Below are 22,015 nucleotides of genomic sequence, written 5' to 3' on the forward strand. Positions count from 1 at the left end.
CTTGTACCGCAGATCGCCCAGCGAGGAGCTCCTCGTGCCCTCCTCGGGGACGGGAAGCCGCCTCTCGCGGCCTGGCCGGGGCCCGGGCTGGCAGCGGGAGAAGGGGCGACGCAGCTCGAGCCCGCGAGGGCTCAGCCCGCTCCTGCGTGGGCCCAGCCCGGGGAGACCGGGAGCGTCGGCCCTGGCCGCGGCGCAGCTCCCCCTGACGTGTCTGACATATGATGTTTTTTTTGAGCCGTGGAATAAATAAACCTCCAAACGCACATCCTCCCAAGGAGGCAGCCAACTCCTCCAGCCTGCGGTCGGCTGCACCGGCCAGAATTAATTTGCCTCTGTGCATCTTGGATACAGCTCCCAGGACCCCCCTCACCGGCGCTGGGACGGGAGAGGTAAGAGCGTGGGATTCCTTGTTCCAGAGAGAAGTCACCCTGGGGAGGTTGCAGGGGGCTTGTTGCAGCGCCACGGGCTCCGCTCCATCCTAGGTTCCTACCGCGCTTTTTGGTTCATCACTTTGCTCATTCTGGAAGGTTTTGGGGCTTCGACCACCTCCTCTCCTCCCTCGCTCCTGCCCCGCAGCCGGGGCACGGGGCAGGCTGTGTCCAGCCCGCCGGCAGGATCGGTGGTGGCCGGGTCTGGCGGCTGCGGGCAGCGGGACTCCGGGCTCCGTCCGCGGCACGCCCTGGCTCTCCCGTGCCTCTGCTCCCCCAGCTCCCCGGCAGCGGGGGAGAACGGTGCCCTGCGAGCGCTGAGAAGCATTTTGAGAGCTCTTGAAAAATATCTGCAGCTACTAAAGATGCAGCCCTGAAGGCAGAGTTGGGTGGGCAGTAGGCTGCGTTGGCGTCTTCACAGCTTCGGAGATGAGCGCAAAACACATCCCAAAGACCAGCCAGGAGAGGTTTTGCTCCCTTATGGATTCGGCATCCATGTGTCCTCACTCGTGCTGTCCCTGACTCCCTTCCCAGTCAGATTGCAGATCATTGCATAAGGAGCGAGGGGAGAAAAACGCACCCAGCGGTGTCTGCAAACAGCCCCGTGGCCAGGCAGGATGAGGCCAGCCCTGGCTGGGCTTGGACGGCCGCACCGGCCCCTCGGCTGGGCTGCGCTCCAGGTGTTACTGTCAGCGGTGATGGATGGGGAGCCGAGCTAGCTCCAGGCCTGCGCCTGCCGCCTCCCCACCCGGGCGCCCCGCTATTGCCATCGCTGCCTGGCGCCCGGCCGCAGCCCCGCGCTCACCCCTCGTCCCCTGCCAGCTCAGGGCACGGAGGAGCCGCTTCCCTGCCTGGTGGCCTGTGCTGTCCCTGCTCCTCGCTGGGGACATGGGGCTGTGCAGAGCCTGGATCCCCGCGGCTCTGCTCATCCTTGGAGCCGGAGGGGCCCGGAGCCAGGAGGCGGGTGAGTGAGGATGTCCCTGTGTGCCGCCATCCCGGGGGGCAGCGATGGCACGGAGGCGTCCTGCCATGGGGCACGCCGGTCCCCGCGGGGTTGGGGGAGCAGATCTGCACCTGCTGAGGGGCAGGGGAGAAGGTCCGGGGACTCGCTGGCAAAGGAGCTGTGGGGTCCTGGCCCCCAAGGTGGAGCAGGGACCGCACAGCTGCAGCTCGCCGAACCCGCAGTGCCCTGAGGGATCGCGGTGCATCGCAAGGCCACGCTGCACCGCGGGCGGCCGGGCTCCTCGCAGGGGTCCCTGCAGGCATCCCTCCTCGGGGGGCCGGGCGGAGGTGGGGGGAGGCAGGGGCTGGCTGGGTCTGCACGCTCTGCCCGGCAGGCCCGTGCGCCCTCCACGTGCTGGCGGCCCTGGACGTCACCGATTACCAGCAGTCCAACCTGCACACCTACCTGGAGCGCATCCTCCGGGACGTGGCCTCGCTGGAGCGCCTCACCTGCAGCCCGCTGAGCCCGAGCCTCAGCCTGCAGAGCGCGCGGCCGGACGGCGAGACCCTCTTCCAGGACTGGCTCCACGAGCCCTGGGCGGACACGCTGCGCGGGCTGGCGCAGGCTCATGCCTTCCAGCGCACCTACCTCACCCAGCCCGCCCTGCAGAGCTTCCTGGGCGCGCTGGCGCGCCGGGCGGCCGACGCCAAGGTACGGCCCCGCGCGCTGCCCCGCGGGGCGCCCCGGCTCCCGGGCGGCTGCCGAGCGCCGGACCCCTGCTCGCTCAGGTGCTGCTGGTCTTCACGGACGGGCTGGATGACGACGCGGGGAGGCTGAAGGAGACGGCGACGTCCGCGGCGCTGCAAGGTGCGGCGGCGGGGAAGGGGCAGCGCGGGGCGAGCAGCGGGGCGAGCACCGCGTTTGCACTCCTGGACCGTTGCTGCAGTGCGTTTGCACGCCATGGGGTGACCGCGAGCACGGCCAGCAGTGCCGCACGGCATGCCAGCCCCGCTGCTGGCGAGCGGGGAAAAGCGAGGCCGCCCCACGGCACCCCGTCCCCCCCAGGCCAAGCTGACATGCTGCTGACCGTGGCGGTGAACAACGCCAGCGGGCTGGAGCACCTGCGGCTGGTGGAGTTTGGGCGCCAGCCGGGGCAGGGCGCGCAGCTCGCCGTGGACATGCCCGAGGTCGGCGGGCACGTGGCGCAGGAGCTGGTAAGGCCGGGCCGGGCGACGGGGCGCCCGCCCGGGCTCAGCACCCCTGCATCGCCGCCCTCTGCCCGCAGCTGGCCCTCGCGGAGCGGACGTGCTGCCACGCTTGTCCCTGCAGCTGCGTGGGGCTGCCAGGCCCGCGGGGCCCCGGGGGCCGCCGGGGCGCCAAGGTAGCACGGCCGGGGCGGCGGGGCGGCACGGGAGCGGTGCCCCGGGCAGCGCCGGCGGCGGCGGCGCGCGGGGCCGCGGCCGAGCCGCATGCCTGACGCGCTAGGTCAGCGGTGCGGGAGGCTGCGGCGCGTCCAGCTGTGCGCACATCTGCCGCCGCGCTGCTCCAAATGGGCACCGGGGGGATTCGCGCTCTCTGTTTGTTTTCCTTGTGTCTGAGCAAAGTTTAGACCTTGCCCTTTCCCAGCCGGGTGGGATAGGTTTCCCCGGGTCCCCAAGCCACGTCTGCAGGAGCAGGGCGGCCCCCCGGCCCCCTCCACGGGGCGTGTGGGCTCGGCAGCGCCGAGCTGCATCCCAGCCTCGAGGGCGAGTCGGGTCTGCCCTGCCCGCACCGCGGTGTCGCGGCGGCCGCGCCTGTGCACCAGCATCCGAGCACAGACCTGGGGCAAAGCAAGGCCGGGGGCTGGAGGGCTTCATCGAGCACCCCCCGGGGGGAAAAGCACCCCATGCTGTGTATGTGGAGCCCTGTGTCCCTCCCCAGGGCGAAGCAGAGCCCGGGCAGCTCGCGTTAGCTTGATCCCGTGCCCCGAGCTGGGGCGAGGGAAAGGCCATCCCGTCCCAAGGCGGGAGCTCCTTGCTCTCGCTGTGATCCTCTCCCATTCCTCCCCTGGCTATGAACGGAGCCCAGCGGCCTTGGCTCCCAGCCCGGGGGTCCATCCCCGGGCCGGGGGGGTCACGGCTGCCTCTCCCAGGGCCGGTCTCTGTCCTAGGGGGTGAGAGGCAGCCGGGGACGCGCTGGAGATGAGGGCGATCACGGGCACGGCGTAAGTTGCTGGTGGGATCCCGGGGGTGGGGGGAGAGGGAGGTCCCGGGGGAGCAGTGCCGCGCGGCCGGGCCGGCGCGGGCACGGCTGGCGGGTGCGTGGCGAGGCACATCGGAGCCTGGCAAAGGCAGCTGTGGGGAGCAGAGCCGCCGCAGAGCCGGCGTCTCTGAGGGCCTCCCCTTCCCTCCGGCCCAGGGGGAGCAGGGCCCGCGAGGCCTCCCCGGCAGCCGCGGGATGCAGGGATGCCCGGGCCAGTGCGGACCGAAGGTGAGAGGGCTGCGCAGCCCGGCGCGGGTGCCCGCGGCTGCCCTGCTCTCACCCTCTGTCTCCTTGCAGGGACTGATGGGTCACCCTGGGGACCAGGTAGGTCCCCGCACGGCGGTTCATCCCGTGGCTGCTCCTGCCAGCGCCGACGGCAGCCAGGGAAACCTGGCAGCGCGCGGGGCACCTCGAGGAGGAGGATGGGCAGGGAAGAGGATGCTGGGGCACGACGCGGTGCCGGGGCAAACGGGGCAAACCCAGGACGCGGCGCTCCGACGCCGTGCGGTGCGTTCCCGGCACCCGTGCTGCTCGCCTTGCAGGGATTGCCCGGAGAAGCCGGCTACGACGGCGTGGATGGGGAGCAGGTGGGTGCTGCCCTCTCCGCTCCTCGCCCCCGGTCCGCCCCGTGGCTGCCCCGGCGAGGCCGCTGGAGCCGGGCTGGACAGGGCACAGACACCTCTCTCATTCCCAGGGCGAAGCCGGAGCCCTCGGCCGCCCCGGGGAGAAGGGAGCCCGGGGGAGGCAGGTGAGAGGCTGCAAGGGCTGAGCCTTGGGCAAGCGCTGCCTCCTTCGCTGGTGCCTAAATCCCTTCCCGCTGCCTTCCCTAGGGGCGGAAAGGCTCCCGGGGCGCGCGGGGCGAGCAGGGGCTGCCGGGCCCTCCCGGCGAGGCGGTGAGTAGGGACGGGCGGGCGCGAGCGGGGCGCTGCGGGCGCGACGTGGGCTCGCTGAGCCCCCTCTCTGCTCCGCAGGGTCCGCCGGGGAGGAGCAGCGCCCAGCCCGGCATCCCGGGGTGGAGAGGAGACGGGGGCCCCCAGGTAAGGGCGCCCGGGGGGCCGGGACACCGCGGGGGGACGCAGGCGGCCGGCAGGAACAAGAAACGTAGGAAGGGCGGCTGGAAGCTCTGCCCCTCTCTGAGTCCTGGATGCTTTCCAGGGAGACCCCGGCGAGGACGGGCCCCCTGGGCCGCCGGGGCCACCGGGCCCTGCCGCACACCCGGTAGGTCCCGGGAGAGGGGAGCTGGCTCTGCTGCCCGCCCGCCCGCCCGGGTGCGCACCGCGAACCGGCTCGGTGCCCCCGCGCCACGCGCCTGCTCCCCGCTGGGTCTGCGCCGGGACACGGCGGCTGACGACGTTTCCCTCCGCAGAGCTCGTGCCAGAAGGGGCAGAAGGGCGCGCAGGTGAGGGGCAGAAACGCGTTTCGGGCCCAGCTCAGCCCCTGCAGCTCGGCTCCCACCTCGCCTCGCCGGGACGCGGCGGAGGGCCCAGGCGTCCGGCTCCCGGCCCGCTGGCTCTCTTCCCCGGCGGCAGCAAGCCGGCAGCCTGAGCGGCGCTGTTTTCCCGCAGGGCAGGAAGGGGAACCGCGGCAGCCCCGGCCCCCAGGGCGAGGAGGGCTACGGAGGCGCGCAGGTGAGGCCGGGGCAGCCCGGCGGCCCCCGCCGCCCTGGCCCCGCCGCCCCGCTGCCTCCTCCGCTCTCCCTTCGCAGGGGCTGCCGGGGCCGCGAGGGCCGAAGGGAGTCACCGGCCACCCGGGGAGCAGAGGACTCCAGGTGCCGTCCCCATCCCCTGTGCCGGGCGCCCCCCAGCTTGCCTCCCCCCAGTGATATCCCGGATGCTCCCCAGGGATCATCCTCGATCTTCCTTTGCCTTTCACCCAGGGCCTTCCCGGAGCTGCCGGCCTGCCGGGAGAAGCGGGGCCACCGGGCCCCAAGGGGGAGGAGGTGGGTGGCAGCGCAGGCAGCGTCGCCCGGCCCCTGCGGTGCCCCCCAGCTGGCAGCCCCTCTCCCTCCCGCAGGGCCAGGCCGGAGCTGGCGGCAGGAAGGGCAGCGCAGGACCGCGGGGGCCCAAAGGAGCCCTGGTAAGGCCGAGCGGGGAGCACCCAGCGGGGCGCGGGGCGCTCCTGGCGGGGCGAGAAACCTCCAGCCCCTTCGGGGGCAGCCGCATCCCCCGTGGAGGCTGCCGTGCGCCCGCGCGCGGAGACGCTCGGGAGAGCGGGGGGTTTCCGTGGGTCCTGCAGCCTGCTTCGGGATTTTCCACCCGCTTAGGGCGAGAACGGCTGCGACACCAGAGGAGCTCCCGGGAGGAAGGGTGCAAAGGTGGGGACGGCCGCCGGCGCTGGAGCGTTACCGGAGCCTGGCAGCCGCTGGCACTGGGTCTCTTCCCCTCTCCCCGCTGCGTCGCCGCCTGCCGAGCCTCTGCTTTCGGCCGCGAGTGTCCCCAGGGTGGAGGAGCAGCGCGGTGGCGTTTCGGCGCGGGGGAGGCCGGCAGGCGGGGGGGGCACCATGCAGGCGCATGTCGTGCCAAGCTCACCTGCGCCGCCTCCCCCAGGGCTTGCCGGGAGTGCCAGGACACCCCGGGGCTCAGGTGAGTTTTGGGGACGGGTCTGGCGTGGGGGACAGTGGTCCGCGCGGGCGGCGGAGAGGGGACGGGGGCACCCAGGACTGCCGCCTGCGGGGAGGCGCTGGGGCTCCCGCTGACTTTTCCCTCCCAGGGTGAACGGGGCGAGAGAGGCGAGGAGGGGGACAAGGGTGCCCGAGGACCGCCCGGGCGCACGGTGAGTACGGCACGGCCGCCCCGTCCCGGCAGCGCCCGCCTCGCCTCACCCCGGGGCCTGGGGCTCGTCTTTTCCATCAGGGCGTCCCCGGCAGCGTGGGAGAAACGGGCATCCGCGGCCGCACGGGACCTCCGGGAGAGATGGTGATTCCCTGCAAATTCCCCATTTCCTGCGACGGTTCTGCCTGCAAAAATCCCCCTTTCCTGCAGAGAACTGGGAAAGCTCAGTGCCTGGGGATTTGTTCCTCCTGCGCGACCGCACTATTAACGTGGCCTTTCCTTGTCTCTCCTCCCGCCGCGGCACGCAGGGCCAGCAGGGCTTGCCGGGCGTCCCCCCCTCCACGGTAAGGGGTGCCGGAGCGGGACTGGCTTGGACGGTGCCGCGCGGGGGACGGGGACCCGGCCTGGCTGCGAGGCGGATCGCAGCCGGGGGGCTCTTGGGCAGCAGAGCTGGGACTGACCCCGCTTCGCGCTCCCCCTCCAGCCCTGCGAGCTCAAAGCCTTCATCCGCCAGAGCTGCGGTGAGCGCCCAGGCCGGCGGCGGGGGGGCGGGACAGGGACGCAGGGACAGGCGGGCGCGGAGCCGGGCGAAGAGGCGGCTGCCTGCACGTCCGGAGGACGCGTGGACGGAGGCGGGAGGCGGCCAGCCGAGACGGGGGATGCGGATAACGGCGCGGCTTGCGTCGGGGGGTGGCTCCGGAGACGCCCCGCCGTCCCCCTGCAGCCTCCGCAGCCCCCTCCTGCCCGCTTTTCCCCATGGAGCTGGTGCTGGTGCTGGAGACGTCGGCCACCGTGTCCCCCGCCCTCTTCTCCCGCATGAAGGACGTGCTGGCCTTCCTGCTGCGCGACCTGCACGTCTCGCCGGGGAGCTGCCCGGCGGGGGCCCGCGTGGCCCTGCTCTCCTACGCGGCGGCACCCAGCTACGTGCTGCGGCCGGGCGCCACGCCGAGCCAGGCGGCGCTGCTGCGGCGGCTCCGGGGGCTCTCGCCCACGCGCTCCTCGCAGCGGGGCCGCCTGGCCGCCGCCGTGCGCTTCGTGGCCCGCCACGTGCTCAAGCGGGTCCGGCGGGTCGCCCTGGGCACCAAGGTGGCCCTGTTCGTCACCAGCGGGCAGAGCCAGGCGCTGGAGGGCATCGGCGCGGCGGCGCTGGAGTGCGAAGCCCAGGGCATCGTGCCCGTGGTGCTCACCTTCAGCCCGCTGCCCGAGGTGGAGCGGGCTTTCCAGGTGAGCCACAGCGCCGGGCGCCAGCCCCCGCCGCCCGCCGGGCCGTCGCCCATCGCCGCCGCCTCTCCCGCAGGTGAACGGCCGCTTCCGCGTGGTGCGGCTGCGGGCCTCGGAGCCGGCGCGGGACGCGGCGGCGCTGCGGCCAGCCGTGCTGCCCTGCGCCCTCTGCTTCGGTACGCAGCCCGGGCGGCCGCCCCGGGGACGGGGGGGGGGGGGGGGTGCTCCGCGGTGCTGTCTGGCCGGGCTCACGCCGCTCCCCGCATCACCCCTCCCGCAGACGTATGCCACCCCGGGAGCTGCCCCGCCGCCTCCCCGCCGCCGGGATCCGACACGGACCTGGCCCTCGTGGTGGACAACGCGGCCCCGGGGATGTCGGCGGAGACGCTGCAGCGCCTCGGCGGGCTCTTCGGCAGCCTCCTGCGGCAGCTGCAGCCGGCGCCGGAGCCGGGGCAGCGCGGGCTCCGCGTCGCCCTCGTGCTCACGGGCCCCTCCGCCCCCGGGCGAGGTTTGGCCGAGCTGCCCTTGGAGCAGCCGGGCTCCGCGGAGCGGCTGCGGGAGCGGCTCCGGCGCGCGCTGGTGCCGCGGGCGGCCACCGCAGCCGCCGGCCGGGCCGTGGCCTGGAGCCTCCGGCACGCCTTCCCGCGGGGCTCCCGCGGCCGCCGCCGGGCGCTCCTGGTCGTGGGCACGGGGGCGGCGGAGCTGTGGGACGCGGAGGCGCGGCGGGCGCTGGCCCGCTTCGCCGAGTGCGGCCCCTTCGGCGTGCTGGCGCTGGCGCTGGGCCGCGAGGGCGCGGAGCGGCAGGAGGCGGCCGTGCCCGAGGCGCTGGCGCGGCCGGCCTGGCGCTACCACTCGCTGCGCCTGGGCTCGGTGCACGCGCCCGAGCTGGTGTACGCCGAGAGGACGGCGCTGGGCTTCCTCCGGCGGCTGCAGGGTGAGCCCCCCGCGTCCCCCCGGCCCCTTCCCCGGGAACCTCTTTGCCGGGACCACCGGCACACCTCTCCCACGGCTTCCGCCCCGCAGCTGAGAGCAGCGTGCTGGACGATGCCGAGTGCCCGCTGGAGCTGCCCCTCTCCGGGACCGCCGGGCCACCGCCGGGGAGCGCCGCGCGGTGAGCGAGCGGCTGCCCGAGTCCCCGCTGCTGGGGACGGCTCCGGCCGCCTCCGCCTCCCGCGGCCGGGATGCCTCCGCTCTGACTCCTGCTCCTCCCGCAGAGCCCCGGAGGCGCCCGCCGGCTGGGGGGATGCGGCAGCCCCCAGCCCCGGCAAGGACCGCCGGGCCGCCGGCGGCCCCGGGCTGTGCGCCCTGCACCGGGACCCCGGCACCGCCTGCACCAACTTCTCCCTGATGTGGTACCACCGGCCGGAGACGGGCTCCTGCGAGCGCTTCTGGTACGGCGGCTGTGGCGGCAACGCCAACCGCTTCGGCAGCGAGCTGGACTGCGTCCGCGCCTGCGGCGGCCCAGGTAGGAGCGGCGCGGGGCGGGGGGCCGGCGCATCCCGCAGCCCGGCCCCATGCGGAGCCGGCTGCGCCGGCGGCGGCTCGGCCGACGCTCTGACGCCGCGGCAGGTCCCGGCGGAGCCGGCGAGGGAAACCTGACGCAGGGTAAGGAGCAGGCGGCAGGGCTTCGGGGGGCTCCCCGGAGGGGGGCCGGCGCGGGCGGCGGCCCCGCGGGGCGGCGGAGCTCCCGGGCCGAGAGCGCGCCGCGCCGCCTGCCTTGCAGCCGCCTGCCTGGAGGAGAGGGACGCGGGGCCCTGCCGCTCCTACTCGCCCAAGTGGTTCTTCGAGAGCCGCCGGCCGGCCCGCTGCTCGCTCTTCTGGTACGGCGGCTGCGGCGGGAGCCGCAACCGCTTCGAGAGCCGGGAGCAGTGCGAGGCCGCCTGCCTGCCCCGCGGCGGGGAGAGCCCCCGCGCCGCCGGCTCCCCCGGCCCCGCCGCCGGCTGCGCCGCGGGGCCCGGCTGCGAGCGCTGAGACCCGGCGCGCCGGGCGCTGAGCCCTTGCACAACTCTGCACCCCTCCCACCTCCCCCGCCGTCCGCCTCCTCCGGCTCGAGCCCGGTGCCTGCGCTCCGGTCGGCACGGCTGTGTTGGAAATAAAAAGCAAGCCACGTGTCGCCCGCGCCGGTGCTGCTGGGCTGGGAAGGGCGAGGGCTTGGGGGGAGCCCCGAAGCTGCCGGAGGCCCCGGCTGCGGCCGCCGCTGCCGGCAGGCCGTTTCCCCGGCTACGGCGCGGCGCAGGCGGGATGCCGGGGCGGGCGGCGCGGGAGCAGTGGCAGGCAGCCGCGCCGCCGGCCGCGCTCCGCGTCCCCGGGGGCTCCGGCCGCAGTGCTCCCCGCTCCCGCCCTCTGCCCCAGCTCCTCCGCCAGCGGGGCGGAAACGGCCCCGGAGCCACGGGAACGGGAGCAGCCCGGCCTGCCCTACCCGCCCCCTCCCCGCCGCGGAGCCGGGGGCTCCAGAGGCCGGAGGCGCAGCGCTGGCTCCTCCGCTGGCTCGGGAAGCGCGCGGTGGCCATGACCGCCTTTGGCACAAGCTGCCGCCAGGAATAGCTTCGAGACCTAATTCCTCCACCAATCCTTTATTCGGTGCTGCAGGGGCGGGAGAGGACAGACGCATTTTTCAGGACGGCTTTGGCTCCGGCAGTGCCGGGGCTGGCGAGAGCAGGTGGCTCCGGTTGGTCCCTCTGCCACGTCCCGGGGGCTGGGGCCGGGGCTGAGCGATGCTCCAGAGGGTGCCAGGAGCCCGGGACACCCGGGCAAGACCCCAGGCCCTGCCCGGAGCCCTGCAGCCACAGCAGAATTTCAGCTCCCACTTAAATGATGCTAAAAGCGCTTTTAATGCAAATAAGCCCTGAATTGCAAGGAGCTGGGCAAGCCGGGAGGGAAGAACTAGAACAGAGAATCTGGTTTCTTTAAATGTCATTTTTTGGGAGCTTATTTTTGCACTTGAGTCTGGCGAAGCTGAGAAGGCTACGTGACAAGGCAGCTGTCCCCCAGCGCGGCCCGCGGCTGGGCGTCAGCAGCGCAAAGCGGCCGCCCGAGCAAACGCCCACCGCCTCGGCCGGCGCTCCGTGCCCCCGCTGAGCCCCTGCACCCACACCGAGCCCCCCCGTGCCCCCGCTGAGGCCCCCACACCCCGCTGCGCCCCCCGCACCCCGCTGAGCCCGCAGTGCCCTGCCGAGCCTCCCGTGCATGGCCGGCCGGTGCTCCCGCGGGGTGGGCGCGGGTCCCCCCCACGTTGCGAGCCCCCTGCCCACCCCCCCAAACCAGCTGCTCCAGGCAGTGGGCGCTGTTTGCAGCCCCCGCGTGCCCGGCCGGCGTGGTGGCGGGCGCGGGGCGGGGGGACACTCACCCCGCCGGGCTAGGCCCAGTAGATGGGGACGACGCTGCAGAGGATGCTGGCGGTGGTGCCCAGGAGGGAGCGGTCGGCCAGGGCCGCGGGGAGCCGCTCCTCAGCCTGGCGGGGAGAGCAGCCCGGCGTGGCGTGCCCGGCTCCGCAGGCACGCCGGGGCCGCGCCGCGCGGCTCCCAAGCCCCTCTCTGCCCCGCGCGTGCCGAGCGGCGCCTTAGCCCGGCTGAGCGCTCACCTGCCGACGCCGGAAGGCCGCGGCGACGGCGTCCAGCCCCTGGACGTTGTCCTCGTGCAGGCGGGTGACGTAGCAGGCTTGCTGCAGCCCGGACCTGTAGCTGATCAGCAGCTGTTTGCAGACAGACCCGCGTTGGCTTGGGCCCCTTTGGCATCCCGCCCGCGCGCCCGTCCTCGCCGCCCGCCTCCACCCTCGCGGGGTGCCCCGGGGCTGCAGCCCGGCCCCTCCGCCCCGCCGGAGCGGTCCCTCCCCGCTCACGTTCTTGTAGTCGTAGACGACGGTGGCCGGGCTTCCGGCTCCTCCGTCTACGTAGAAAGTCGCAGCCTCCTCTTCGCAGCCGGCGGGGAGCCGCCGCCAGGGCTCCCCTGCCTCCAGCCCCGCCGCGGTCACCCGCAGGACCTGGCGGGCGAGCAGGGAGGTCAGCGCCGGGCCGCCGCGCGTCCCCCCCCCCCGGGCCCGCGGGGCCGTACTCACGGCGCCGGCGCGCTGCTGCGCCGCGTGCAGCCACATCAGCAGGGCGCCCGCGATGATGACCACCAGCAGGACCACCACCACCACCACGATGAGCAGGCACTTGAGGTGGTGGCAGCTGAGGAGCTTGCGGGGCAGGTAGCAGAGCAGGCGAGGCACGAAGCAGAGGCAGCTCTTGAGGCAGCCGCAGCCGCGGCAGCCGCAGCCGCCGCAGCCGCGGCAGCAGCACCGCGCGCACTTGGGGCAGCAGGCGATGCAGCTGGGCACGCGGCAGCAGCCGGGCTTGCAGCAGCGCATCTCCGCGTCCTGGGGACACAGCAGAGAGCCGGGGTAAGGAGACGGCAGCCCGGGGGCGAGCGGCGGCTAGGACGGGGCTTGCTCTGGCGGCGGCGCCCGCCCCATTCCCCTGAGGTTTGGCGATGGCCGCGGCGAGGCAGATGCCAGCACCCCACAAGGGCCTGTTCCACGCACGGGCACCTCGCTGGGGGGGGCAGGGACCGTGCCGCTGCTGTGCCCCACAGCAGCCCAGCGCCCCCAGGGACCCCTCTAGCGACTCGCGCCCGAAGGGAGCAAGCCGGGGAAGTGCTCGGCGTGTGCTGGGGACAGGGACGCCCCGAGCGTGTCCTGCGCCACCCTGCTGCGGGCTGCAGGGACTCACCAGTGGCTCTTCAACCACAACCTGCTTCATGTTGCTCTCCATGCCTGCCGCCTCCTCCTCCTCCTCCCGGCCCAGGCTGCCTCGGCAGTGCCCGCGGCGGGGGCTTTATACGGGGCGCTGGGGGTGGGGAAGAGCGCGGCCCCTGTGAACGGCCCCGTGGGCACGGGCGAGGCGTGCAACTCACTTCACCTCTGTTTGCCGACTGCCTTTCCCGGCGCTGGTTTCCCCTGGGAACCTGCCGGTCAAGAGGGTCCGAGGACACTTGTCCCCGGGCACGGAGGCCACTCTGCCCCTCGTGAGCGGGGCTGCGGGGCCAAAGTAAACCCTCCGGCGGGGGTGAGCGCTGCCCTGCAGTGTGGAGTGTCCGGCACTGGGCGCCGCTGGCTCCCTGCCCACGTCCCCGCGCCGGCTCGGGCACCTGGAGGAGCTCCAGAGGGGTGAAGCGCAAACCCAACATCAAAGGTTTCCCACGAACGGTGGGAGTGGGGGCCGCCCCGGCCTGGCGTCGTGCCCCCGGCGTCCTGCCAGCCCGGTGGCTCCGCGCCTTGCGCCCGAGCGGATCTGCTCGCAGGAGCCAGCGGGTCGCGGAAGCGCCGCTCCGGGCACCCCGTGGGCTGTCAGCCGCGTGGGGCTCCCCGAGGCCGGGCTTGGGAGGCAGCTCGGGTGGACGCTGCAGGCGCTTGCAGGCAGGTTGTGCACATGTGCACGTGCGTGGGGATGTGCATGCGCATGGGGATGTGCACGCGCGTGTGCGCGTGTGCATGTGGGTGCGGGCGAGCACGTGGGTGTGGGCGCACGCTCCGTTCCCTCCCGCCTTTCCCAGGGTGTCGAGGCTCTCAGGAGCCTCTCGAGTGGCTCCCGGCTGTTTGCTCTCAAACACCGCGCGCGGGAGGGGCCGTGGGAGCCTTCCTCTGCGGCGCTCGCCCTCCTCCTCCCTGGGGCGGCGCAGGGGCAGCACCCCCGGGCACAGCAAGGAGCGGAGTGCCCTGGCTCTGGCGATGTGTGGGGCGCGCGTTTCCCCACCCAAGCACCAGCCCCGCGGGCACCGCAACCCTCCTCACCAGGCTGGGCAGGGGGCCCCCCGGCTGGTCCCCGGCCCGTGGCAGCAGCTGCCAGGGACCAACCTGCATCGGACGCCTGCAGAAAGGCTCCGCCGCACCATGGAGGGGCCTCTGACCCTGCACCGTTTCCCCTCCCAGGGTGTTTTTTCCCCTCCCAGCCCCCCTGATTCCCAGTTTTCCGGCGCAGTGCTCGGAGGTGCACCCCATGGACGGCAGCGTGCCCGGCTCGAGCGTGTGAGAGCCAGAGGAGAGCGGAGCTGCCAGGGGGGCACGGGAAGGGGAGCGGGGTGCCCCGCGTGTGCTGCGCTCGGCCCCTGCCTGCCCCCCGCGGCGACAGGGCCCCACGGCCGCCCGCGCCAGCCGGGTGGTCGGGAGGAGAGGGATGGGGCGCTCGCCGGGAGCGCAGCCCCTGCGCGGGAAACGCTCCGGCCGGGCCCGCTGGCTGCATCCATTCGCACCGGACGCAGGCGGGGCACGGCGGCGGGGCGGGCTGGGGACGAGCGGCGAAGGAAGAGAACCGCGCCCGGAGGCGGGGGGAGAGGCTTTACTTGGCGGACAGAAATGTGCAACTCAAAGCAAAACCGGCTCCTTTATTGCGAGCGCCGCCGGCGAGCCCGCGGTCCCGAAGCGCGGCCGGGCGCGGGCAGAGCGGCCGGGCACGCGGAGCTGCCGAGCCGGCCGCGCCACCGCCGCACGCGGGACGTGGCCGTGGCGGAGGAAAGAAGTCCGGGCGCTGTCTCGCCGGCGTCCCACCTGGAAGGCAAAGCACGGGCCAGGAGGAACGCCGGCCGCGGCCGTGGCGGCGGTGGTGGCGGCGGCAGCCCCGCCGGGGCCGGCGGCGGGTCCGTCCGTCTCGCCCCCTTGGCTGCGGGCAGAGGGGCCGCGGGCGCATCCCCGGGGTGCGAGGCCCCGCCGCCCCGGGAGCGGGCTCTGCGTGCCGGCAGCGTCCGCTCGGGGCGGCCGGGCGAGGGAAGGTCTGCGGGCAGGGCCGGGCCGCCGCTCGCACGCAGCCCTCGCGGCGGGTGCACCCACCTGGGCTAGGCCCAGTAGACGGGGACGGTGCTGCAGAGGACGTTGATGGTGGTGCCCAGGACGGAGCGATCGGCCAGGGGCTCGGCGGCGGCCCCGGCCTCCTTCCCTTCAGCCTGCACGAGAGAGACGCCGGTGGCTGCCACCCTCACCGCGGGCCCTGCCGCTGCGAGCCCGCGTTACCCCCGGTCCCCTCGCCCCGCCACCCTGCGTGTCGCCGGCACCCGGGCTGAGGTCTCGGTCGCCCGCCGCGGGGCCTTCAGCCCGGCTTTGCTCCTGCCGCTGCTTCCGCGGGACGACTGCCCCGAGCGATGCCCGGGCGGCTGCGCAGGAGGCGGGTGTCTGCCGGGCTCCTGCCGAGCGGCGTTCGGCGTTGGCCGCCTTAGCCCGGCTGAGCGCTCACCTGCCGACGCCGGAAGGCCGCGGCGACGGCGTCCAGCCCCTGGATGTTGTCCTCGTGCAGGCGGGTGACGTAGCAGGCTTGCTGCAGCCAGGACCTGTAGCTGATCAGCAGCTGTTTGCAGACAGACCCGCGTCGGCTTGGCCTCGGGACGGCAGCCCCCCACGGCCACCCGCCCCATCCCGTCCCGTTGCACCGCCCGGCTCTCCCGGGACGCCCCGTCCCCTCCACCCTGCCGAGCTCTTTGCACCTTGTTGTAGTCGTAGACGACCATGGCGGAGGAGTTCAGCGCATCCCTCACGGCGAACGTCCCGGTCCTTTCCTTCTTGCTCATGGCGAGCTGCTGTGGGGACCCTTCTCCGTCCAGACCTTGGATGGTCATTCGCAAAACCTGCGGGGCGGAGGCGGGCTTGGGGCAGGGGGCTCCTCCGAGCCTGGCGCACGCCGATCGCCGAAGCCCCGTCCCCGCAAAGCGCCCGCAGCCCGGCCGAGCTCCAGCCCGTGCCCCCCGGCGCCCGCCTGCCGGGGCCTCACCGTCTCGGCGTGCGTCTCGGTGATGTGCAGCCCCAGCAGGAGGAAGCCCGTGACGACCACCACGAGGAGCACAACCACCACCCCCACGATGAGGAGGCTCTTGAGCTGGTGGGGGATGCAGGGCAGCTGGGGGGACGCCGTGTACTGCTGGGGAGACAGGGGAGCCCCGGTGTGAGCCGCCAGGCCGGGCGGGGTGCGCGACCGGAGAAGGCAGCCACGAGCCCGCGCTCGGCGCCGCACCGGCTCCGCAGACGCTGGGCTGGGGCGCGGGTGCGCCTTACCGGAGGGGCGTCCTCCAGCAGCGCCTCTTTGGAGCTGCTGTCCATCTCGCCCTTGCTCGCAGGTCCCGTCCCTCCGCCGGCCGGAGCCCAGGGATTTATAGGGGCCGCGGAGCGGGGAGGAGGCTCGGGAAGCCCCAGCCGCCAAGGCGCCACTTGTGCTGTTTGCCGAGCCCGGCCAAGAGCCAGGTGGGGGCCGAAAGCCTCCGAGGGCCCTTCTCCGGGCACTCGGCCGGCCGTGTCGGGGCCAAGGCAAACAGCGGGGCGGCAGAGCGCTGCCCTCCGCCCCGCCGCGCCCGGCCGCCTCCAGCCAGCGGCTCCTGGAGCTCCGTCCTCCCTCGCAGCACGGCCCCGGCACCCCTCGCAGCTGGAGGCCCCCCCGGAGGAAGGGCTCCGCGGCGCTGGCTGGGCGCTTTGTTGGCCGCGAGCGCGGTGCCTGGGACGGGGCCGGGCACCCAGCGCCTCCCGCCACCCGGCAGCGGTGAGCTCAGCGCCGTGCCGGCACGCTGCGAGGCCAGGGCGGGAGAGCCGGGGTATCGGCACCCCCCCCCCCCAAAACCCTGCGCGTGCCCTTGCGCCGTCCGGCCCCTGCCCGAGCCCCCCAGCCCCGGTGCCTGCCCCACAGCCGCCCCACGCCTGGACACTGGCGGGACACGCGTCCCCAGGCCCGGGCACGGATGCCGGCGCTGTCACTCAGCCGCGTCGCTCCCTCCCTCCCTCCGTCCCTCCTCCCCGCAGCACAGCAGCATGGTGCTCTGCAGAGCAGCAGGTCGGGCGCCGGCAGCCTCCGCCGCCACCGCCGCTTCGCCGCAACGTTAACGGCTCCGGGCCGAGGGGAGAGGAAAGGGCTTCGCTGCGGCCGCAGGGCTGCGGGACAGGATTGCACTGCCCGGCCTGCCGGGCCGAGAGCGGGGCGGAGGAGGGCTCGGCCGGCGCGATGGGGCTGTGCCGGGGAACAAGGGCGCCCAGGGGCCAAGGCTCCGCTTTCCTCTTGCTGCTGGCCTTGGGCTGCCTCTGGCTGCCCGCAGGCGGCCGGCGGCCCCCCCGGCCGCCCCCCTGCCCCCCGAGCTGCTCCTGCACCCGTGACACTGCCTTCTGCGTGGACTCCAAGGCCATCCCCAGGAACCTGCCGCCCGAGGTCATCTCGCTGTGAGTACCCCGGTGGGATGGGGACGGGGATGGGGGCAGCGACGAAGTCGCACCCCCAGGCACAAGCGGCCCTGGGGTGGCAGGGCCAGCCCGGTCCTTTGGGCTGTGTCGGGGGCACACGCCGGGTGCCGGGGGGTGCAGGCAGCACGCGGGACCTGCTGCAAGGAGAGCTCTGGGCGGGGTGGGGACGCCCTGGGCTCGCGCCCTGCTGTCCAGCTGTCCCACAGGGGTGGCAGGTCTCCTTCCTGCCGCAACCATCCATCCGGGATGGATGGAGCAGGGCTGCAGCCTGCCACTGCCGCGTCACCGGGCTGCCGTGACCTTGGGGACCGGTGCCCCAAGGGGACAAGGCTGTCGGGTGCCAGTGCACCATCCCTGGGGACACAGAGGCAGAGCGAAGCGAGAGTGTGTACGTGTGCATGCGTGTGCGCGCAGATGCGTGCGTATGGTGGGGTGTGCACACACGGCTGCATGTGCTGTGGGTACGTGTGCGTGTGCGTGTGCACACGGACGTGCCGCAGCCCAGGAGCTGCCTGCTGTGCGCACCCTGACATCTGTGTGCTCGTGCTGGGTGGGTTCCCGCTGCGGGGGAGGTGTGGGGGGTTGGCAGGTCCTGGGCACACGTGGGGTGTGTGCAGGTCCCTGTGCCAGCCTGCTGCGGATCCAAACGCCTCACCCCCTCCGTGCCAGCCCTGGCACACAGGATTGCACGGGCAGGCACAGAGCGGAGCCCTTCTGCCGCGGGCACCGCGTCCTGCCCCGTGCGACATCCTCATCCTCTCCTGAAATCGCCCGGGCGAGCGGGGCAGGGAGCCACGGGGCCGGCGCAGCGGGCACGGCGTCGGCGAGGACGGCACGGGGCCGGCCCCGCGGCGCTGAGGTCTCGTCTCGCCCGCAGGACCATGGTGAATGCAGCCTTCACGGAGATCCGCGAGGCAGCCTTCGCTCACATCCCCTCGCTGCAGTTCCTGTAGGTCTGCGCGCGGGCGCCGGCGCTGTCGGGGTGCCCCGCGCCCCCGGTGCCGCGGCCGGCCGCGGCGCTGACGGCGCTCCGCTTCTCTTTGCAGCCTGCTGAACTCCAACAAGCTCACGCTCATCGGGGACGGCGCCTTCGCCGGGCTCTCGCACCTGCAGTACCTGTGCGTGGCTGGCTGCCCTGGCCGGCGCGGGGGCCGGGGCCGGTGCGGGGCGGGCGGTGTCGGCGGTGGGGCGGGCGCCAGCACCCAGCTGGGCTGCTTGGCCCCACGGCCCCCCCCATGCGCCGGGGACGCCGAGGGCCGGGGCGCCCGTGGCAGCATCTCCTCCCGCCCCCAGGTTCATCGAGAACAACGACATCCAGGCACTGTCCAAGGGCACCTTCCGTGGGCTCAAGTCCCTGACCCACCTGTGAGTAGCGGGGGGGCCCGCGCTCCCCGCCGACGGCTCTGCCCGCCCGGCCCCGCTTTGCCGGGGGCACGTCCCCCGTCGCGGCAGGGCTGGCTCTCCGCCACGGCCCCTGTCGTCTCCCCTAGGTCTCTGGCCAACAACAACTTGCAGACGCTGCCCAGGGACCTCTTCAAGCCGCTGGACATCCTGAGCGACCTGTAAGGCCCCCGAGCCCGGCACCTCGGGTGGCACCAGGGCCAGCCCTGGGCATGGCCGGGGCCCCGGGCTGGGAGGGTAGGGGGGCCCGAAGCCCCCACGGCTGCGCTGGGCTCAGCCCCCGTGCTCCCCTCCCTGCCGCGGCTTGGCCACGCTCCCCGGCTCGCTTGGGGTGCCGGGCAGGGGCAGGGGGGTGACGCGGTGGCACCTCGCCTGCCCCCCACCAGGGACCTCCGGGGCAACGCGCTGGCCTGCGACTGCAAGATCAAGTGGCTGGTGGAGTGGATGGAGAGCACCAACACCACGGTCCCCGCCGTCTTCTGCAGCAGCCCTGGGCAGCGGCAGGGCCAGCGGATCCGCGATCTGGCACTCAGCGACTTCGAGTGCATCACCACGGGTAAGGGGCCGTGGGCCGGCACGCCGCCGGCGCCCGCGCGCGCTCGGGTCTTCACGGCCCCCTCTGCCCCCAGACTTCGTGGTGCACCAGGTGCTGCCCTTCCAGTCGGTGTCGGCCGAGCCCTTCACCTACGCCAGCGACCTCTACCTGGCCCTGGCCCAGCCCAGCGCCAGCAGCTGCACCATCCTCAAGTGGGACTACGTGGAGCGCAAGCTGCGCGACTTCGACCGCATCCCCGGTAAGGTGGCCGGGGGCTCGCTGGGAGCTCCCTTCCCCGGGCGCGCTCTGCGGGCGCCGGTCCCCATCCGCAGCGACGCGGGAGGGGCACGGCCCCGCGTGTGACGGGCCCCCCGCCTCGCAGCTCACTCGGCGGTGCACTGCAAGCCCATCGTGGCCCAGGACCAGCTGTACGTGGTGGTGGCGCAGCTCTTCGGGGGCTCCTACATCTACCGCTGGGACACCACCGTGGACAAGTTCATCAAGATCCAAGACATCGACAGCCAGAAGATCCGCAAGCCCAACGACATCGAGGCCTTCCAGATTGAGGGCGACTGGTACTTCGTCATCGCAGACAGCTCCAAGGCGGGCTCCACCAGCCTCTACCGCCTCAACCAGAACGGCTTCTACTCCCACCAGGCCCTGCACGCCTGGCACCGCGACACCGACGTGGAGTACGTGGAGAACGAGGGCAAGCCCCGGCTCATCATCTCCAGCAGCTCCCAAGCACCCGTCATCTACCAGTGGAACCGCTCGCAGAAGCAGTTCACCCCCCAGGGCGAGGTGGGCGAGATGCTGGACGTCCAGATGGTCAAGCACTTCAAGGTCAAGAAGGACCACTTCCTCTGCCTCAGCCGCTACATCGGCGACTCCAAGGTGGTGCGCTGGGAAGGGCCGCGCTTCGTCGAGCTCCAGACGCTCCCCTCCCGCGGCTCCATGGTGATGCAGCCCTTCTCCGTGGAGCAGCGCCAGTACATGGCCCTGGGCAGTGACTTCTCCTTCACCCACGTCTACCTGTGGGAAGAGGAGAAGCAGAAGTTTGTCAAGTTTCAGGAGCTGTCGGTGCAGGCGCCCCGGGCTTTCCGCTACGTGCCCGCCGCCGACGTGCAGCTCCTGCTGGCGCCCAGCTTCAAGGCCAACACGCTGGTCTACCGGCACGTGGTGGTGGACCTCAGCCTGTAGAGGAAGGGAGACCCGGGGCCCCGACGCTGCCCTGCCGGGCTCCCTCCAGGCTCTCCCACGGGCACCGGCCCCAGCCTCATTTTCCGGAGACCTGCCGCCGCCCGCGGTGGGGCTGCCCGCCGCCTCCCCTGCCCAGCCTGCGGCCGTGTGGGGCCTGAGGCCGCGAATGTGCCCGCCCGCCCGCCGCAGACTCTGCCCGGGGACCACCACCGGCGTGAGCGCCGCCGACTGCTCCTACGGCCCCCCAGCCCCCGGGGTCACCTGCCTGCGCCGCCTGCCCCTCCAGTCCCCCCATGCCTGGCTGCGGGAGGGAGGCAGGGGAGGCCACGGGCCTCCGTTTCCCCAGGAGGGACAACAGCCCTGCTTATTCCCCGGTCCCCCCCCTCACCTCGCCCATGTCCACCCCATCCGGGAGCCCGTGGGGGGCTGGAGGACAGGGCTAGGACGGCCCTCGCTCCGCACCCCGATGCCCGCGGGGGACTGCGGTGTTGGTAGGGCCGGCGGGGAGGAGTGGGTGTCCATGCGGGTGCCCATGGCTCTGCCCACTCCAGCCCTGGGCAGCAGCTGGAGGCTTACGGCAGGCTGTGGTCGGTCTGGGGGCAGTGCTGGGGGGTGAGGAACCGGGCACTGAGGCTGGCAGGATGCTCCCAGACCGGTGGGATGCTCCAAGGCCCCTCTCCCTGCATGTGCTCCCCTGTTCTCCCACCACCCCCCCTCCGGGGCAGGAGTTTACGTGCCCCCCGCACCCGAGGTGTACGTGCCCTGCAGAAACGCTCCCCCCAATAAACACACTGTGACTCCCTGCCGCATCTGCTGACAGCCGCCACGCACGGGCCCCTGGCCCGGGGCTCAGCCCCACGGGCGGTTGGCGTCCCCTCGCCCGGGCACCTCGGTCCGAGCGCCCGGCTTCCCCGAGCCCGGCTGAGCCCGGGGAGGGGACAGCCTGCTCTTTTAGTGTCCTCCAGGCCGTGCATATTGCTTCAGGGGGGGGCTGGAGCCAGATGGGGCTGGGGCACAGGAGGTGGGGTGGGAGACAGGGGCTGGGGGGGGGGCAGCGACCGGTGCACTCGCCGCGTGGCGCCAGGGCTGTGCTCCTGCTGCCCTAAGCCATTTTCTTACTCCAAGGGTGCTCTGCTCTCTCCAGTGCATGCCGGAGACGCCCCCAGAACCGCGCTGTGGCTGCTCGACGTCCCGGGGAAGGGCGCCAGGCACAGCGGCTTCGGGGTGCCGTGGGGCGCGTGGGAGCAGCAGCAGGCGTCGGAGGGGAGATCTCGGCTGGTGCAGGGCAGGGCTGCCTCCCTGCGGCTGCACCACCCTGCCTGTTCAGCCACCCGGCAGGTTTTCCAGGGAGCGATTTGCATGTCCCACAGGGATATAAATATGCATGTGAAAAACCACCAATTAAGCGCACAAATAGAGGTTCTCAAACCTCGGTAACCCACACCCCAGGGCATAGCGGGCCTTTGCGAAGGGGGGTGTCCTGGCTGGGTGGAGGCTGAGCGCCATCTCTGCCCAGGGGCAACCCCTGCAGCAGGATCTGGCCCTGCCCTCAGTGCAAGGCAGGGTAGAGCATCTAGTCTGGGTGCCATAGCAGGCCACTGCTCTGCTTTTCCACCTCAGTTTCTCCACCTGGAGCAGGAAGATTTTAAAGCAGGGAGGGAGTCAGGCTGCGATGTGCAGGAGAGCAGCTGGAGAGGTGTCCTGGGACACCCAGCTCAGCCCTGAGGAGGGGTCAGGGCATCCCAGCCACCTCAGGTCACGGCTGGGGACGTGGGGCCAAGGGGAAGGTGGTGCAATGCGGTGATGCCAGGTTCAATAGCAAGGACCAGAGTGCTACTCCGGTCACGAGGAGGGGAGAAGAGCTTCTGTTTTCTCTGGAGCATCCTGCAATGATCCGCGCCTGCTCCAGAGTCCTGGCCCTGGCTCAGCAACACACTTGAGTCATTGCTTAAGGTTGAGTGCACGCGCAAGCCCCGCTGCAGAGCACCAGGGAGCGGATCGCACTGGCACCTGATACGGAGGCGGCTGAGGATAAACACCACTGAATCAGCACGTCAGGGCGGTGCCTGCACGTCCATGTCTGCTCCAGGCCTG

General features: G+C 73.1%; 4 protein-coding genes across 4 annotated transcripts; 2 read left to right on the forward strand and 2 right to left on the reverse strand.

The window, feature by feature from the left end:
* Nucleotides 1–285: 285 nt before the first annotated feature.
* Nucleotides 286–9,715, forward strand: LOC134151822 (collagen alpha-3(VI) chain-like). The gene is made up of 32 exons (XM_062596665.1): nt 286–389; nt 1,251–1,392; nt 1,766–2,082; nt 2,160–2,238; nt 2,437–2,585; nt 2,657–2,752; nt 3,521–3,574; nt 3,769–3,840; nt 3,910–3,936; nt 4,155–4,199; nt 4,307–4,360; nt 4,443–4,505; nt 4,584–4,649; nt 4,768–4,830; nt 4,979–5,011; nt 5,178–5,240; nt 5,318–5,380; nt 5,489–5,551; nt 5,626–5,688; nt 5,876–5,926; nt 6,159–6,194; nt 6,322–6,384; nt 6,465–6,527; nt 6,692–6,727; nt 6,868–6,904; nt 7,108–7,607; nt 7,681–7,780; nt 7,885–8,538; nt 8,628–8,715; nt 8,819–9,069; nt 9,174–9,209; nt 9,328–9,715. Exons 2-32 carry the CDS (start codon nt 1,317–1,319, stop codon nt 9,573–9,575), a joined length of 3,609 nt encoding a protein of 1,202 aa, XP_062452649.1. The 5' UTR covers nt 286–389; nt 1,251–1,316; the 3' UTR covers nt 9,576–9,715.
* A 511-nt stretch (nt 9,716–10,226) lies between these two features.
* Nucleotides 10,227–12,355, reverse strand: LOC134152017 (pulmonary surfactant-associated protein C-like). The gene is made up of 6 exons (XM_062597035.1): nt 12,314–12,355; nt 11,659–11,961; nt 11,443–11,583; nt 11,185–11,295; nt 10,951–11,055; nt 10,227–10,381 (listed from the first exon to the last, which is right to left on the reverse strand). Exons 1-5 carry the CDS (start codon nt 12,353–12,355, stop codon nt 10,960–10,962), a joined length of 693 nt encoding a protein of 230 aa, XP_062453019.1. The 3' UTR covers nt 10,227–10,381; nt 10,951–10,959.
* Nucleotides 12,356–14,087: 1,732 nt separating this feature from the next.
* SFTPC (surfactant protein C) lies at nt 14,088–15,672 on the reverse strand. The gene is made up of 6 exons (XM_062596981.1): nt 15,619–15,672; nt 15,338–15,484; nt 15,054–15,194; nt 14,807–14,917; nt 14,407–14,519; nt 14,088–14,127 (listed from the first exon to the last, which is right to left on the reverse strand). Exons 1-5 carry the CDS (start codon nt 15,661–15,663, stop codon nt 14,412–14,414), a joined length of 552 nt encoding a protein of 183 aa, XP_062452965.1. The 5' UTR covers nt 15,664–15,672; the 3' UTR covers nt 14,088–14,127; nt 14,407–14,411.
* Nucleotides 15,673–16,355: 683 nt separating this feature from the next.
* Nucleotides 16,356–20,723, forward strand: LGI3 (leucine rich repeat LGI family member 3). Its single transcript, XM_062596732.1, has 8 exons — nt 16,356–16,764; nt 17,663–17,734; nt 17,832–17,903; nt 18,079–18,150; nt 18,276–18,347; nt 18,573–18,742; nt 18,816–18,980; nt 19,104–20,723. The coding sequence occupies exons 1-8, from the start codon at nt 16,553–16,555 to the stop codon at nt 19,919–19,921; spliced, it is 1,653 nt and encodes a 550-aa protein (XP_062452716.1). The 5' UTR covers nt 16,356–16,552; the 3' UTR covers nt 19,922–20,723.
* Nucleotides 20,724–22,015: the final 1,292 nt, after the last annotated feature.

The sequence above is a fragment of the Rhea pennata genome, chromosome 28, assembly GCF_028389875.1.
Source record: "Rhea pennata isolate bPtePen1 chromosome 28, bPtePen1.pri, whole genome shotgun sequence".
In the NCBI taxonomy this organism is placed as follows: domain Eukaryota; kingdom Metazoa; phylum Chordata; class Aves; order Rheiformes; family Rheidae; genus Rhea; species Rhea pennata.

Excerpts from the sequence above, each read along its gene's own strand:
- SFTPC (XM_062596981.1), bottom strand. The coding sequence starts at position 15,663 with ATGGACAGCAGCTCCAAAGAGGCGCTGCTGGAGGACGCCCCTCCG. Across the intron at positions 15,195-15,337 it reads CCGAGACGCACGCCGAGACG|GTTTTGCGAATGACCATCCA; the intron begins GTGAGGCCCCGG and ends TCCGCCCCGCAG. Across the intron at positions 14,520-14,806 it reads CGGCCTTCCGGCGTCGGCAG|GCTGAAGGGAAGGAGGCCGG; the intron begins GTGAGCGCTCAG and ends TCTCTCGTGCAG.
- LGI3 (XM_062596732.1), top strand. The coding sequence starts at position 16,553 with ATGGGGCTGTGCCGGGGAACAAGGGCGCCCAGGGGCCAAGGCTCCGCT. Across the intron at positions 18,151-18,275 it reads CTCAAGTCCCTGACCCACCT|GTCTCTGGCCAACAACAACT; the intron begins GTGAGTAGCGGG and ends CGTCTCCCCTAG. Across the intron at positions 18,743-18,815 it reads CTTCGAGTGCATCACCACGG|ACTTCGTGGTGCACCAGGTG; the intron begins GTAAGGGGCCGT and ends CTCTGCCCCCAG.
- LOC134152017 (XM_062597035.1), bottom strand. The coding sequence starts at position 12,355 with ATGGAGAGCAACATGAAGCAGGTTGTGGTTGAAGAGCCACTG. Across the intron at positions 11,296-11,442 it reads TCGTCTACGACTACAAGAAC|CTGCTGATCAGCTACAGGTC; the intron begins GTGAGCGGGGAG and ends GTCTGCAAACAG. Across the intron at positions 11,056-11,184 it reads CGGCCTTCCGGCGTCGGCAG|GCTGAGGAGCGGCTCCCCGC; the intron begins GTGAGCGCTCAG and ends TCTCCCCGCCAG.
- LOC134151822 (XM_062596665.1), top strand. The coding sequence starts at position 1,317 with ATGGGGCTGTGCAGAGCCTGGATCCCCGCGGCTCTGCTCATCCTTGGA. Across the intron at positions 1,393-1,765 it reads GGCCCGGAGCCAGGAGGCGG|GCCCGTGCGCCCTCCACGTG; the intron begins GTGAGTGAGGAT and ends TCTGCCCGGCAG. Across the intron at positions 5,241-5,317 it reads AGGGCTACGGAGGCGCGCAG|GGGCTGCCGGGGCCGCGAGG; the intron begins GTGAGGCCGGGG and ends CTCCCTTCGCAG.